Raw genomic sequence first — 15,034 nt, forward strand, 5'->3', positions numbered from 1 at the left:
CTATACTTCCTTCAATTCTAACTTACAACTCAAATAAAGACTACATATTGCTTGATATAATGCCCCATTGACACTATATAACTGTAGCGTATTGAATAGCTTCTCTCTTGGCATCTTGTCATATGCCTTTTCCAGATCAACAAAACTTAAATACAGATCTCTGTTATATTCCCATGCTTTCTCAACTATTTGTTGTAAAGTGAAGATCTGATCCTGACAGCCTCTATTTGGCCTGAATCCAGCTTGTTCTTCACCAAGATTTTCTTCCACAATTCTTCTCAACCATTTCTCAAGTATGCTTGCATAGATCTTGCCAGGAACACTCAGTAGGGAAATACTTCTGTAATTTTCACATTCAGTTTTATTTCCCTTTTTATATATGGTACTATTAGAGCTCTACTCCAATCATCGGAAATTCGTCCCTCTGTCCAGGCTTTCTGAACTATGCAGTGCAGCAACTGTAAGACTTTTATACCACCATATTTCAGTATTTCTGGTCGAATATCATCTACTTCTGCTGTCTCTCCACATTTCAAGCCTTTGATGGCTTTTCCTACTTCAAGTAAGAATATGTATTCCTGACCGTATGCCTGTTGAGTGTTTTTTACCACTGTGCTATCACTGCTTGTTTCATTTAGCAATTTTTTGAAGTAATTTCTCCATACTTCAAGGATATCTTTTTCTCCTGTTTTCATGTAACCTTTATCATCTCTAACACCTTTTACAGCACTCTTTCCTCCATTTCTAAGCTTCTTGAACAACCTCCAGACTATCTTACCACCTTCTTGATATTTATTTTCTATGTTCTTGCCAAAGCCCTCCCATGACTTTTGTGTAGCTAGCTGTACACAGTGTTTAGCTTTCTTACATTTGTCTCTGTCTTCTCTAAGAAAACTGGGCAACTCATATATAGAAGCTAATGACTTCACATCACTTTCCTTAGTATCCAATAATACAAAGCGCATATCCTTATGGACATGTATAATGCTATCCATTATGGGAAGGGTCACTACCCAGACCGGTTTCGACGTTTATTGAGGTCCCATCAGTGGGAGCCAAACCCAGAAGTGATACCAAGGTTGAAGTAATGCACAAGTCATATTTCCATATATAAGTAACTAAAAGGTGTCACATCTTATTACCAAAATACTCTGGAAGTTTTTCCACCTGTAAACACCTAAACTTATCCACACATTTTCAAAATAGATTTGTAATATTTATATTATTCAATTAACTGGATAGCTAAGGTTGTGAAAAGCATTCATTTGAAATTTACTACACAAAAACAACATTCCACCAACCTTTCAGAATTGCTTCAAACTCTTGTTCTGAAGTGTGCACATTAGACATATCAACAGTCACCCCATTGTACCTAAGCATTAAAAAAGAGAAAATCTTTGTAATATATTGCTTTAAATAAATTCACAGTTCAGTATGATATATACTTACACAACTAAAACCATATAGCCACAATAAAAGCAACCAAGGGAATATGTGAATTTGCTAATTTCTCACTATTAATATTGAGATATAGGCAAATCTAAAATCAATATTGTAACTCTGAACTTAGCAACTACTACAATCTCTGCTTGATAGTGATAAAAAGCAGGGAATTTTATAAATTGAAAACTATGTTTATCCTTCTTATATTCAGCTTATTAATTTTAGATCTAAGAATAGTACTGTAGTTGTTTTATGTTTATGCAGTAGAACTCGGTTATAATGAATTCCACGGGACCGCATATATTTGTTCGTAATAACTGTTATTCGTTATATCCAAGAAGATCATAATTTGAGCGAATTAAAGATGTTTTCAGATTTTTCTCAGCATAGGTATATTGGGTAACATAAATACATATATGCATACATACATATAAAGAACAAAAACTTATTTTTAAAACTTCACATTTTTACATAAAAAATCATCAAGCGTGCTTTGCTTTGCACAAGACACATATTTCATACATTTGAAATTGTTCCTTATACCACTAAGATGCTTGAATGTGTCATCTGAACTTACAGATCGTGATTCCATAAATCTTGTTAAAATATGTAAAGCACTTTCTGCTTCACAGCAGGTAACGATTTTCTCATCATTGCTATTTTCTTCCTCGGAGTCACTACTACTATTATCTTCTTCTGGTGTATGAGAGATTTGTTTTAAGATGTCAGCATCTGTCGGTATACCCGAAGTTGCAATGCCATTATCAACGTCTATAAAATTATCAATCTCTGTGCACATTTCAAAATTGTTAAAGTTTCGTGCTTTTAACCACGCTGATAACGGCAAGTTATCCTCTTCATCTTCTTCAGATTCACATTCCGCAAGATCAGCTTTCTTAAAACAGTTTTGTATCATAGACGATGACACCAAATTCCAAGCATCACTCATTAAACGTATTGCGTGAAGTACACTGATCTTCGAGTCATAAGCATAAGCATTTTCCGTGGATTTTTCTCTGCGTTCTATCAGTTCCAAGACTAACAGATGACGAAAATGGGATTTAAAACATCTAATTAAGCCTTGATCAAGTGGTTGCACGACAGATGTCACATTCGGTGGAAAGAAAACAAGTTTTATGTTTGTTAAATTAGCGACTGCAGGATGGGCAGGACAGTTGTCTATCAATAACAAAATTTTCCGGTTTTCACTGCAGTGGCTAATTTTCGAAAATGAAATTCTCAAGTGGGATTTTTATCCCACTTGCGAATTTCATTTTCAAAAATTGAAGATGTCATCCAGGCCTTGTTATTCGCTGTATAATCAACGGGAAGTTTCTTTATGGTTTTAAAGCATCTAGGCTTTGCCGATTTTCCAATTACAAGAAGCTTTCTTTTATCGCTACCTGTCATGTTCGCACAAATAAAACTGTGAGTCTATTTTGATAAGTTTTCCGCCAATGCACTTTTCATTTTTAAATTGAAAAGTTTTATTGGCATTAAATTATTAAAAAACTCTGCTTCGTCTGCATTATAAATGTTGTTGTATCCATACCTTCGTTTGATGTCCGGCCATACATTCTTGATCCAGTCAGAAACAATGTTTTTGTCAATGCCTCGTCACTTACTTTTGCGTAGACAATATTGTTTCTGTTCTTAAAGTGATCAATCCACCCATTGTTGCATTAAAATCACTATAACCAAGTTGAACAGCAAATTTTTCGGCTTGAACTTTCAAAATCGGTCTGCTAATAGGTAAGCCAGCGGTTCTTTGCACTTTAAACCACGAAAGAAGTGCCTCGTCAACGTCACTTTTATTACACTTTTTAAGTTTTTTACACTTTGATAAATTGTTTTCAAAAGCTTTCAGAGTCAACTCGCGATTCTTCCAAATTGTTGATATTGTAGATGGGGACAAACCATACTTCTTTGCTACTGTCAGATTTGATTGGCCACTTTCCACCTCCCTTATAATTTCTACTTTTTCAGAAACCGATAAAATTTTCCGTTTCACTCCCGACATTTTTCCACAACCAGAAAATGCGTACGTACGAAATGTCAGTAAAGGAACGACTAATGTGTATTATTCGTTCGTTATTCCCGTGAAACGAATTCGTAATAAACACGAAATACGTGCATTAAATCAAATGTAATTCAAATATACCTTCAAAATTATTCGTTATAAACGTGAATTCACTGTAACCATGATCGTTATAACCGAGTTCTACTGTATTTGCTAATTCCTTTTACAGTGTTTGTTATTTGCAGTATTATATCATTTAGTATGGCACCTATAAATCAGTGGCAAGTAAAATCAACATCTGTACTGATTTTTTTTTTCCTGTGGATTTGTTATGAAATTGCTCTATGTGTGCATTCAGAAATGTGAAAGAACTTTAAAATTTGTGAGAAGAATGAAGAAAATGAGAGTATTAGGATATAGAGGAAATGCAACGAGAGAATGGAGTGAAGAAAGAAAGGGAGAGTGATATGGCTTAAGGTGGTAAACAAACAGGTAATGATGGTGGCAACAAATGTAGTGTGGAAGAATTCAGATGAGAGTCCATATGTACATGAAAACTGAAATTAAACATATTGAGGAGGATGGAATTGGGAAAATGAAAAAGCATTTGGCTGATAAGAGTAAGAAATGATTAATAAAAGCAACTCTCCACATGTGGAGATTAAATTGTCAGAAGTGCATGATGGTTAAAAAAAAAAAAAAGGTGTATATGATAAATTTCCCTTGGTAATACAAATGAAAATAACTAAAGCCTTGCATGGAAAAAATTAATAAGCATCAGAAATTCAGTAATTGTGGACAAAACTGAGATGAGAAAAGGATGTTAAAAAAGACCTGTTGACGTTATGACAGGCAAAAATAACAATAGTACAGCTGGAAAAGTGCTTATTATGTTGTCCAGATATGACAAATAGTGAGTTGATGATGAAGAAGGCATGATGAATAACACGACTTTGCTGTGTAAAGTAAAAATATACAATTTGTAAATATATGAAATGAATCTTAAGAGAAGCCAGAATGGTTTAAGAGAGATGGGCTGTATTTGAATGGGTTTGGTGTTGTACATCTACAGTGACTGGTGTTAATTAAGGGATCAGTGTGGATGTGAGCACACAAGAGAGACAGAGAGTGTGGACAAATTATTATTATTATTCAGGAGTCAAAAGACTCATCATGGGAGGTCCTTTCTAAGAAACACAAGTCTATCATACCACTCCTTAAACGCATTGACCGTTCTTGCTCCCACCACTCCATCAGGTAATGCATTCCATGGTTCAACCACCCCCCATGCAAAGAAACCACTCCTCACCCTCTTTCTCACAGTTTCCTTTCGTAACTTCCAGGGATGGCCCCTTGTCATGACTCCTTCCCGCTGTTCAACCAAGTGAAAGAAATGAAAAGAGAAGAAAAAATAAGGGTGGTTAAAGCAATCAAAGGATTACAGTATGGTACAGTATAGTAAAATATAGAGAATGAAGATTGAGGAGAGAGAGATGTATCAGAGTGATCAGTCATATCTGGAGAAGTACAGAAATTATAATGATGGAAGGAGATGTACAGAAATTATAATAATGGAAAGAGAAGTTTGGCAAGTTTATAGATTAAAGCAGCACAAGAAAGTAATAACAATAACATAGCTCGGGACCTTCAAATGGACTGTTATGTCTGTATACTAATAATAGAGGTATTAGAAATAAGGAGAATTAATTTGCAACACTGACTGAGTCAATTTGACCAAGGATTATTGGATAAGTAAAACAATATTAATAATAAAAGCAGAGAAATTATACTCTCATTCAAGATGACCATAAATGATTGCAATCCATATAATAACTTTGAGGCTATTTGGTGTGCAGTTGAGACAAACAGGATATATAACAGAATATTTGTTTGCAGGTCTGGGAAAGTAGAGGACAAATGAGTATGAAATGTCTGGACAAAGTAGTTGGGAAATTTTTTATAGGAAAAGTTCTCTTTTGATATGGACTTAAACAGGATATGACTGGATGCAAAGAAAATTAATTTCTGGAGTGCAGTTGAGTTCATACAGGATAACTACCTTATACAGTATGTGATGGAAGCAAAGTAAGATATTAGAGAATTGGATTTATTAACAGCTTCAAAGAATGTAACTGCAAATGAGATATCAACAGTACCATCAGCTGGCAAGCATGAGGAGAGATAAGATACTGATTTGAGAGGTAGCAAGAGAGATTTCATCAAAAAGAAACATATATGGAGATAAAAGGTGGTTGATTATGAAAAGCTATGATCATGAAATACATAGATTAGTACACTATACAATACAATATTTATTATCTGCATAGTCAGGTGATAAATAAGACAGGAGTGAAATTAATACAAAATAAAATTTGACAAGCATTGTGGAAAAAGCAGTTCTGGGAGCAATATCAGATAGAGGCAATGACCAGTTATCAGAACAGAAGTATAAGATGAAAGCCAGAAAACCGACATTCATGGCAAGTTTAAAAAGCAGTATGAGAGAGAAGACTGACCAGTTAGGTTAAAGGAAAAACCCTGCCACTTCCATGTGAGATTAATTCACCTTCAGTTGAAAAGCCATTATAAAATTATTTGTATCCTAGACAGGATTCAGATCCAGGTGTTTCCTTCCAAAGGGCATCACTGGTAGCTGATAATGTCCTTTGGATGGAAAATGTTAATTACCTTTATGTGGGCTGAAAATAAAAAAGCCCAGAAAAAGTTACTCTAGTCAGTCACTAGAATCAAACCTTTAAATCTTTCTACAGAACTAGCATGCAAGTTGCTATGAGGCTACAAAGACTATGATACTGCAATAATCTGTAATGCTATGACTTCATTCAGTAGCTGAGTAATAGATATATACATAAGGATGGAGTGGGGAGCTCTTAAAATGACACAAAATTTCCTTTCTACTGCATGTAACATATACATACAAAAACTAAATCAGGTGTTAAAATTTCAGCATACTTGACACTATAGCTTCAAAACATAGATAAACAATGCCAGTGTGGTTCAAGATTATTTTCACAAGACATATCACTTGACTACTAAACAATATTATAGTGTGATTGAACAACAATTATGATAAAAAAAAAAAAACACAAAACGACAAACAGCCATCTAAGTTTAATTTAAAATGCCAAATTTAAATAACTGTTCATTCTACAGACTCGAGTGCAGTGCAAAGACTAATGTATTCAACCATGACCCTATCAGTATGGGGTGGTAGTGAAGATTTTGAAAAACTTGGATAGAGTTTGTAAACAGAAATGGGTTAACAGAGAATCTATACTTTGCAATGAAAAGTATGGTTTGCTGAGAAGGTTATGTTTAAGCGACTCGCATTCTATAATATTTTACCATTGAGTAAAACAAAGGGAATAGACACATTGTGATACTTTTGGAGTTTGCTAAGGTTTTTGATAAAGTACAGCATGGAAATGGAAAAATGAAAGTGAAGGAATATTATTTGCCAATTTACTGGAACAGTGACCCTGGAAGTACCTGCAGAATAGACATAGAGCTGAAACTGCATCTGCGAGATAGAGGTTGAAATGAATCTGTAAGAGAGGGATCATCAGTGAACATAATTGCCCACCTCTGGACAGCATAAAGGATTTGAGAGAAGTTTTAGGTGGACCATCCCAAACTACTCTAGGCATGGGCAGATTTGGGATTTGTATACAGTTCTCTTTTGAACAAAAGAGAATGCCATGGATGCTATTGATGTGATGTGTTTATGCCAGAGAGACTGGAGGTAAACGTTAGTCCAGCAGGGAGATCTGATCTGAAATCTTGTCTGGTGATTTTTGTGTAACTGAGGGTAAGGATAGGTGAACTGAGATCTCTTTTGAGAGAGAAAAGACAAGGCTGTGTTGTGGTGGCAATGAACCTGACATGGTAGTCCTCACCCCCATTGAAGGATAGTATGAAGATCAATGTTTAGGGCACTGGTTATAGATGATCTTATAGTCTGGGATGTCAGAGTACTACATAGTTTGTTGAATGAGTAGGATGAGTGGAGATTACTGTCATCAGCAAAGCTGTAGATAGGTTTAGTGGTGATTGCGAGTCGGTTGTTTATGAGCACAAGAAAGAGAGTACATGACAGAACAGAACCCTTAGGCACTCCAGCATTGATGGTGAAGCTCAACGAGAGGGAGCCATCTACCATGACTTGCAGAGAACAACCAGAGGGAAAGCTGGCTACCAAATTACAGTTTGTCTCACTGCCAAACAGGGCGGCAGGGAGACAAAAGGATGGCAATTTGTTGAGCAGGCTATGATGCCAAAAAAGATTTGGAAATGTCAAGAGTGACAGCACAAGTTTCTCCAAACCTTTCCATGGCATATGCCCAGTGGTGGGTGATGTAAGCTACAAGGTCAACTGTGGATCTTCAGTGGTGGAATCTGTACTGGAGGTCAATGATTAATTGGTGGGTCTCTAAATAGTGGATGAGTTGGCTATTGTGATTTTCTCCATTATTTTGGAGAGGACTGAGGTGATGACAATATGTGAAATTACAGAGCCAGTAAATACAACATACTCAGAATAATGCTTGGAGCACAGCATGAGAAACTGCAAGGATTGGATATTGACATGCATGGAAAATGGTAGAAGAAAGTTTGAGGAAAGTAATAGGAGACTGCATACTAGAGTCAGGAAGATAAATCAAGTGGCAGCTGAATGAATAACATCATTAAGCAGAATCTACAAAAAAGAAAAATCTGTAAGGTGGGGGAGAAGGGGGAATCAGAGAAAGAGGTGATCAGAAGGCACGTGAGCAGTACAAAGCACAGGACCGAAGGGTGACTAGTGTGGCGAGGAACACAAAACCAGTGTATGAGAGCAAATCAGCTAGGTAGGTCTAAGGTAATCCCAATAAGTTATTTTAGCAAGTGGCAAGTAAAAGGAAGAATGATTATGGAAGAATAATTTTGATGAATGCTGATTGTAGGGAGGTAACTGAAGTAATCACTTAGTAAGTCAACTATTCAGTTGAACTGCAGTAACAAGAGGAAAGGACTGATGTGAAACACCTGCCATGCAAAGAAACCACTCCACACCCTCTTGCTCACAGTTTCCTTTCATAACTTCCAGGGATGGCCCCTTGTCATCACTCCTTCCTGCTGTTCAACCAAGCGAAAGAATCCCCAGTGTCAACCCTGTAATCACCTCTCAACAGTGTAAAAGTCTCAATCATATTACCTCTCCTTCTATCCACCAAACTCTGCAGTCTACATTCCCTCAGCCGATCCTCATAACTAACATTGTACAGTCCTGAAACCATCTTTGTTATCTGCCTTTGTACCCTTTCCACAGTTAATTTATTCCCTTCAAATCCTGGGGACCAAATCTGAGAACAATAGTCTAAGTGTGGTCTGATCAGGGTTTTATACAACAGAATGATAACTCTTATCTCTGCAAGTCAGCAGAGTCTTTCCCATTATTGTAGCAATCCTCTGTGTTACCTTCACTACCTTTGCAATATGTCCCCTGAATTTCAGGTTTCTATCAATCATCAACTCCAGATCTCTTGTCTCCGCTACTTCCTCAAGTATAGCTCCTCCAATAGAGTATGCAGCATCCCATCGATGTGTCCCAAACCTCAAGACCTTACATTTTGCTGCATTAAACCAACACCTCCATTCATTTGCCAATCTGTCTAGCTTATTCAAATCCCCACCATACACAACTCTCTAATACCTATCGGACAGCCAATCCTGAATCCAGCTGACTAACCTGACATCCAAACCCATGTGCTGCAACTTAAATATCAGCTTATCATGTGGCACCCTGTCAAATATTATTATTATTATTAAACAACACCTCATGGAGTCAAAGACTCATCTGGGAGATGCCTGTGCTAAATCCAAGAAAATGGCAGTATATGCCTTTCCCTCATCTACTGCTCTTGTAACTTTATTATAAAAGGCTAGCATATTACTAAAACAAGAATGCCACTTCACAAATCCATGTTGACTCTCACAGATAACATTACCTTCATCTGCCCAATGCTGTATACGGTCCCTAACTAATTTCTCCAAGATCTTAACAACTACTGATGACACACACAAACGGGCCTATAATTAGACACTTCCAGACTGCTACCGCCCTTATGCAATGGCACTATCTTACCTTCCTTCCATTCCCTGGACAGCTTTCCCGTAGCACTTTCATTGAAAAGCCAGGTCAAAGAAGCTGTCAGTTCTTTAGCACATTCTTTCAAAACTCATGGTGAAATACCATCCAGTCCCACAGCTTTACTGACATCAGGAATACTCATTATTTGGAATACACTCTCCTTTTGCACCTCTAAATCCTGAATCTGCCCCATCCTTCTAGGATTAAAACCTATTTCTCCAGGATGAAATACTCCAATAAAGTGCTCATTGAACAATTCCACTATGTCTTCAGCATCAGTCACTCTATTCCCATTTTTATTCTACAATTATTTCTCCTCCTACTGGCCACATAGCTAAAAAATTCCCTAGGATTTTCTTTGGATCTTAGGGCCAATCTCTTCTCTTATTCCAGTTTCACCTTCCTTACCATACTAGTCACTCTCCTGGTCTGTGTCTTATATTCTTCATGAATCTACTGCTTACTTTACATATCTCTTCCACAGCCTCTTTTTTGCATGCAGTTCCCGTTTAATATTGTTTGTCATCCACTTTACTCCAAATTGTCCTCTTCTTCACTTGTGGAATACAGCTTACTATTGCTGCTAACAAATATTCCTTCACAATTTCCCAAGCACTAATGATATCCTGACCTTCCAATTCCTCCCTCCATGAAACTTCCCCAAGTTGATATGTAAGACTATTATAATCACCTGCTTTATAATTCCACATATGTTCCCAACTCTTTGATACTCCTGCATGTCTATTCATCTTCCAAGTCAAAACCACATGGTCACTCTCTCCAATTGGTGGGAGAGGTGTTATCTCAGTTATTATCAACTCTATATGACCAAATCCAAAACTCTTGAACCTCTTGTTCCCTCCATTACATGTTGCCTAAGACATTTGTCCCTCAAGAATTCTAGAAATTCCATTCCATTATTGCTACATGCATCTTCCTCTCCCCAATTTATACTGCTGTAGTTAAAATCTCCCATAACAATCATTCTTATTGCACTTGCCATGCTGAACTGTCTAAACATCTCCTGGCCCCCACCCTCTGTGCTCCTTGGTTTGTAGCAACACCCCCTAAATATCCTGTCTTACCCACCTCTACCTCACACCATATGCTTTCAACATCATTAGTGTCATTGCTTTCCAAAGCCTCCACTCTCAGAGGACATAAGTTGTCACTTATCATAAGCAGTACTCCACCACCACACTTTCCTTTCCTATCCTGCCGAAAAATGCTGTACCCAGCAACTTCTATTCCTGTTATTATATAATCTTCTGTCAACTACGTCTCAGTGATCCCAATAATCATTGGCCAGGCTGATGCTATCAACGCCACCAATTCATCTCCTTTATTCTGCATACTCCTGCCATTAGTATAAAGCATAAAAATGCCACTGTTTCTATACCCAGCATTATCCCCTCTATCATAAATTTAGTTTAATCCTTTATCCAAGTGTGAGCAAACAAAGTTTGCACTTGAAAGTATCTTCAGGACTGGGGTAAGGTAGTACAACACTGGGCATGTCGTTGCAAATGTGGAGCAAGCTTACATCACTCCTATCTCAGTATCCCCCATAATGCAAAACACATCTTCTTGCAGATATGTATAATGTCATGCATCAAGCGAAGGGCCACAACTCACACTAGTTTCGACCTTTATTGAGGTCTCTTCAGTGGGAGCCAGGACCAGATGTGGAGATACCAGGCAGAAGCAATAGCAAGGTCATCTCTACCTATAGGAGTTGCCAAAAGGTGTGCCACCTTTTTTTTTATTAAATTACTCTGGATTTAGAGGAAGATGTTGAAAGTTTATTTTTCACTTGGTTAGACTATAATAAATTTAGTTTACTCCTTTATCCAAGTGTGAGCAAACAAAGTTTGCGCCTGAAAGTATCTTCAAGACTGGGGAAAGGTAGTACAACATCAGGCAACTCGTTGCAAAGGTAAAGCAAGCTTACATCACTCCTAGTGATGTAACCTTTTGGCAACTCCTATAGGTAGAGATGACTTTGCTATTGCTTCTACCTGGTATCTCCACATCTGGGCCTGGCTCCCACTGAAGAGACCTCAATAAAGGTCAAAACTAGTCTGGGTAGTGGCCCTTCCCTTAATGCATAACATTATACATATCCGCAAGCAGATGTGTTTTGCATTATGGGAGATACTGAGATAGGAGTGATGTAAGCTTGCTCCACCTTTGCAACAAGTTGCCCGGTGTTGTACTACCTTTCCCCAGTCTTGAAGATACTTTCAGGCGCAAACTTTGTTTGCTCACACTTGGATAAAGGATTAAACTGAATTTATTATAGTCTAACCAAGTGAAAAATAAACTTTCAATGTTACCTGATGTCGTGCCCCTTCTCCCAAGTACCTATTTCCACAAGAGGCCACCCCTGCTGCCATTCACCCTAGGCATTCTAGTTTCCCTGCATTGACATGCCGACTCGTTCAGAACGGCAATCTCTCCAGCCTACGTCCTTCTTCATTCAAAGGCAAGTGGTCTTTCGCATACAATTCCTTTCTATCCTCAAATGCCCTTCAAGCATCAACATATTCCAATCCTCTCTTCTGACACATTCTAGCTATTATGTTATTCAATATTACTGCTCTTCTGCTCAGCTTGTCATTATCATACCTAGGCAACATGCACACTATTATTCTTCTCTGCATCTTCTTTCATACAACTTCAAGCAAGAATCTCATATCTCTCACTGCCCAATTTACATTACCTCTCAAGTCATTTGTTCCTACCATCACAATCATCTTATCTGCCCTTTCACCCCTCTTAATTGCCATAACCACACTTTTTATTGTTCCTCCAGGCAAACACTCCTCACGCATCTTATCTTGAACACCATGGATCATTGAATCTCCATACATTACACTTCTTACCACCCTGTTTCTCGATTGCACACATGCATCCCTCACTCTCTCTCCTCCAACACTTTCTCTCAGTGTTCCCCTACTTACCTGACTTCCTGACATCACTCTATCCCTGGTTCCAGTGCTCCCTCGCATTCTTCTCATTCTCTCTCTCCCCTACTGTTTCCATTCTCTCCTCTTCTATCATTCCCATAACTCTCTCTCATTCCCTTTCTTCCACTGTTCCTAACTCCTCTTCTATCATTCCCATATCTCTCTCTCATTCCCTCTCTTCCACTTAGCCTATTCTCTCCTCTTCTATCATTCTCATAACTCTCTCATTTCCTCTCTTCTACTATTCCTATTCACTCTCCTCCTCCTCTATTATTCCCATAACTCTCTCTCACTCCTACTGATTCGCCTTGCATTCGTCTCTTCCATTCACCTAATCTCATCTTTCACACTTCTCATCTCATTCCGCAGACATTCCACCTGCTCTTTCAGCTCATCTATCTCTCTCTGCAAGTCAGCCACTCTTATTTGCCATTCATCCTCCCAATTGAGACCATCTCCAAAAACTTCACAATCCTTCAACCTTTCTATACTCCCCACTCTCATTATTTTATTCATATTTCTCTCACCATTCTCGCCTTCTATCATACCACTAATCTCTCTACATGGAGAATCTCCCACCTCTGACTAAACAAAGTCAGTTATAGTCTCAATGAGGTTAGTTATAGTCATCTCTAACTCACCAAATTCTTCCCATTGCCTGCATTTTGCAAATATGCGTATTTCCCCTTCTCTCACCTGCCACATATATAACCAGCAGGATGCATACATTCCACAAGTCCCACATGCTACAAAATCCCATATGATATCACGCAAATGGAGTCCTTAAACGGGGGGAGGACTTGGTGTACCCTGCTACTTCTATTCCTGTTATGTTATGTTATTAACTGATATGCCATTAAATGATACGCCATTTGCAATTTTAACTGCCACTGCCACCATTATTCAAAATAGTGTCGAGGAACTATTACAACTAAATGCTAAATAAGTATATAAGTAAAAGTACAAACAAAATATTTAAGTATACTAAATATAAATAAAATAAAACTAAATAATGAAAACTTATGTTATCTTCGTCTTCTCTTCCACCGCTATGCATCTGATTTCGACCCATCTTCTAGGTAACCAAACGACAACTAACATCAAAACCAATCACTGAAGGACACTTGTATTCCAGAAAAACAATGTAGGCCAAATCTCGACAGAAGTCAGACTATTCACCAATTAAAAAAGCACTTTTTTCAGCACAGCTCAAATTCTCCGGCAACTCTTTTTGTACCCTCCAAAAACATATGAGGATTTCTCTCACCATGACAAGAATCGAACATAGGCCTTTGCCAATTGAAGAAAGCAATGTACCGTTGCTATTCCAATTATGCTACGCAAGTGCCTAAAAATGAGCTTCGCAAGCCAGCCAGGATTTGAACCTGGGTCTTCTCAAAAATGTGGAACGCTTCAAGATTTTGCGTGTCGTACTTGCGCAGGGGACATACTAATCTTCACTGTATCATTCCAATTTTTTTAGTATATGTACTGCCGAAGCAAGTACAAATTTATCTGATTAAAAAAAGAAGTTCCATAAAAAGATTCTTCCCACAAGCCGTGATTTCCAAAGTGCAATAAGAGAATTCCAAAATTAAATCTTGTACACCACTTGAGCTCTCACCATTTAATTTTCAGTTCTTTCTTTGCTTTTGTAGAAACAAATTTTACTGTCTTCCTGTTCACAATCTGCACATTAAACATTTTGATTTTCCCAACTGATTTTGAACAAATATGCAACCAAAAGTTAGAAGTCTAGTTTAAAAAAAAGTTCAGTATTATTGTAGGACACAGGTTGATTTACAAAGTAGATTGTAAAAGGCTCAAAGATTTCTAACATCTGATTGGTGACAGGGCACAAATACAGAAGGCATCTATTGCCTTAGTGAAGCATTTTTTTTTTAATTCATTTTTGAATTAAAAATAAATAAATAAATAAATTCTGGCAGCCTTGTGTATCTCAGAAGTTGTGACATAACACACACTTGTAAGATATAGCAACTGGCTGGTACACCAAGTGGTTGGCCAGGCAGCAGCATTGAATACTTCTCTCATTCCTCTTACCTAAAGAAGTTTGCTGTCCAAGCCACTTGTGTCTGGATGTGCTTTATTTTATTAGCAAGCACTCTGCATGCTGTCATGCTGTTCGTCGAATGAAGCAGAACCCACAAGTATAGTTGATCTTGTAGACACCAGGTTTTTAACAAGTGGATGGAGAGGTGTCAGAAGTTTCAGGAGATTAGAGATCTTACCGAGGGGAATAGAAAGCAACTTTTATACTTCGTTGTCATAGTATCCTTGATATCTTATCTGTGGTTGACTGTACATATATAGGGTAGAATCCCTGTTCCTCTGAAGTCTTCTGTTTCATGTTGATCCAACTGTCTGGGGTAGGTTGATGTAGAATTTGTGAACCAATGTTCTGTTGCAATAATTTTTCACAAGATAGTA

General features: G+C 37.6%; 1 protein-coding gene and 1 non-coding gene across 2 annotated transcripts in view; both read right to left on the bottom strand.

Annotated features, from left to right (window-relative positions):
• Positions 1-15,034, bottom strand: part of LOC150101984 (uncharacterized) — a 197,992-nt gene that overhangs the window by 152,177 nt on the left and 30,781 nt on the right. Inside the window, exon 3 of the mRNA XM_090399947.1 lies at positions 1,302-1,372. Coding sequence (XP_090256073.1) covers positions 1,302-1,372 — 71 coding nt within the window. The remainder of the gene's footprint in view (positions 1-1,301; positions 1,373-15,034) is intronic.
• On the bottom strand, positions 13,981-14,090 carry LOC150101986 (U6 spliceosomal RNA). Its single transcript, XR_016549111.1, has one exon. It is a non-coding gene; the product is annotated as a U6 spliceosomal RNA (small nuclear RNA).

The sequence above is a fragment of the Typopeltis vanoorti genome, chromosome 11 (assembly GCF_054136105.1).
Source record: "Typopeltis vanoorti isolate ZY-2024b chromosome 11, IOZ_Tvanoo_1.0, whole genome shotgun sequence".
NCBI classification, from domain to species: Eukaryota; Metazoa; Arthropoda; class Arachnida; order Uropygi; family Thelyphonidae; genus Typopeltis; species Typopeltis vanoorti.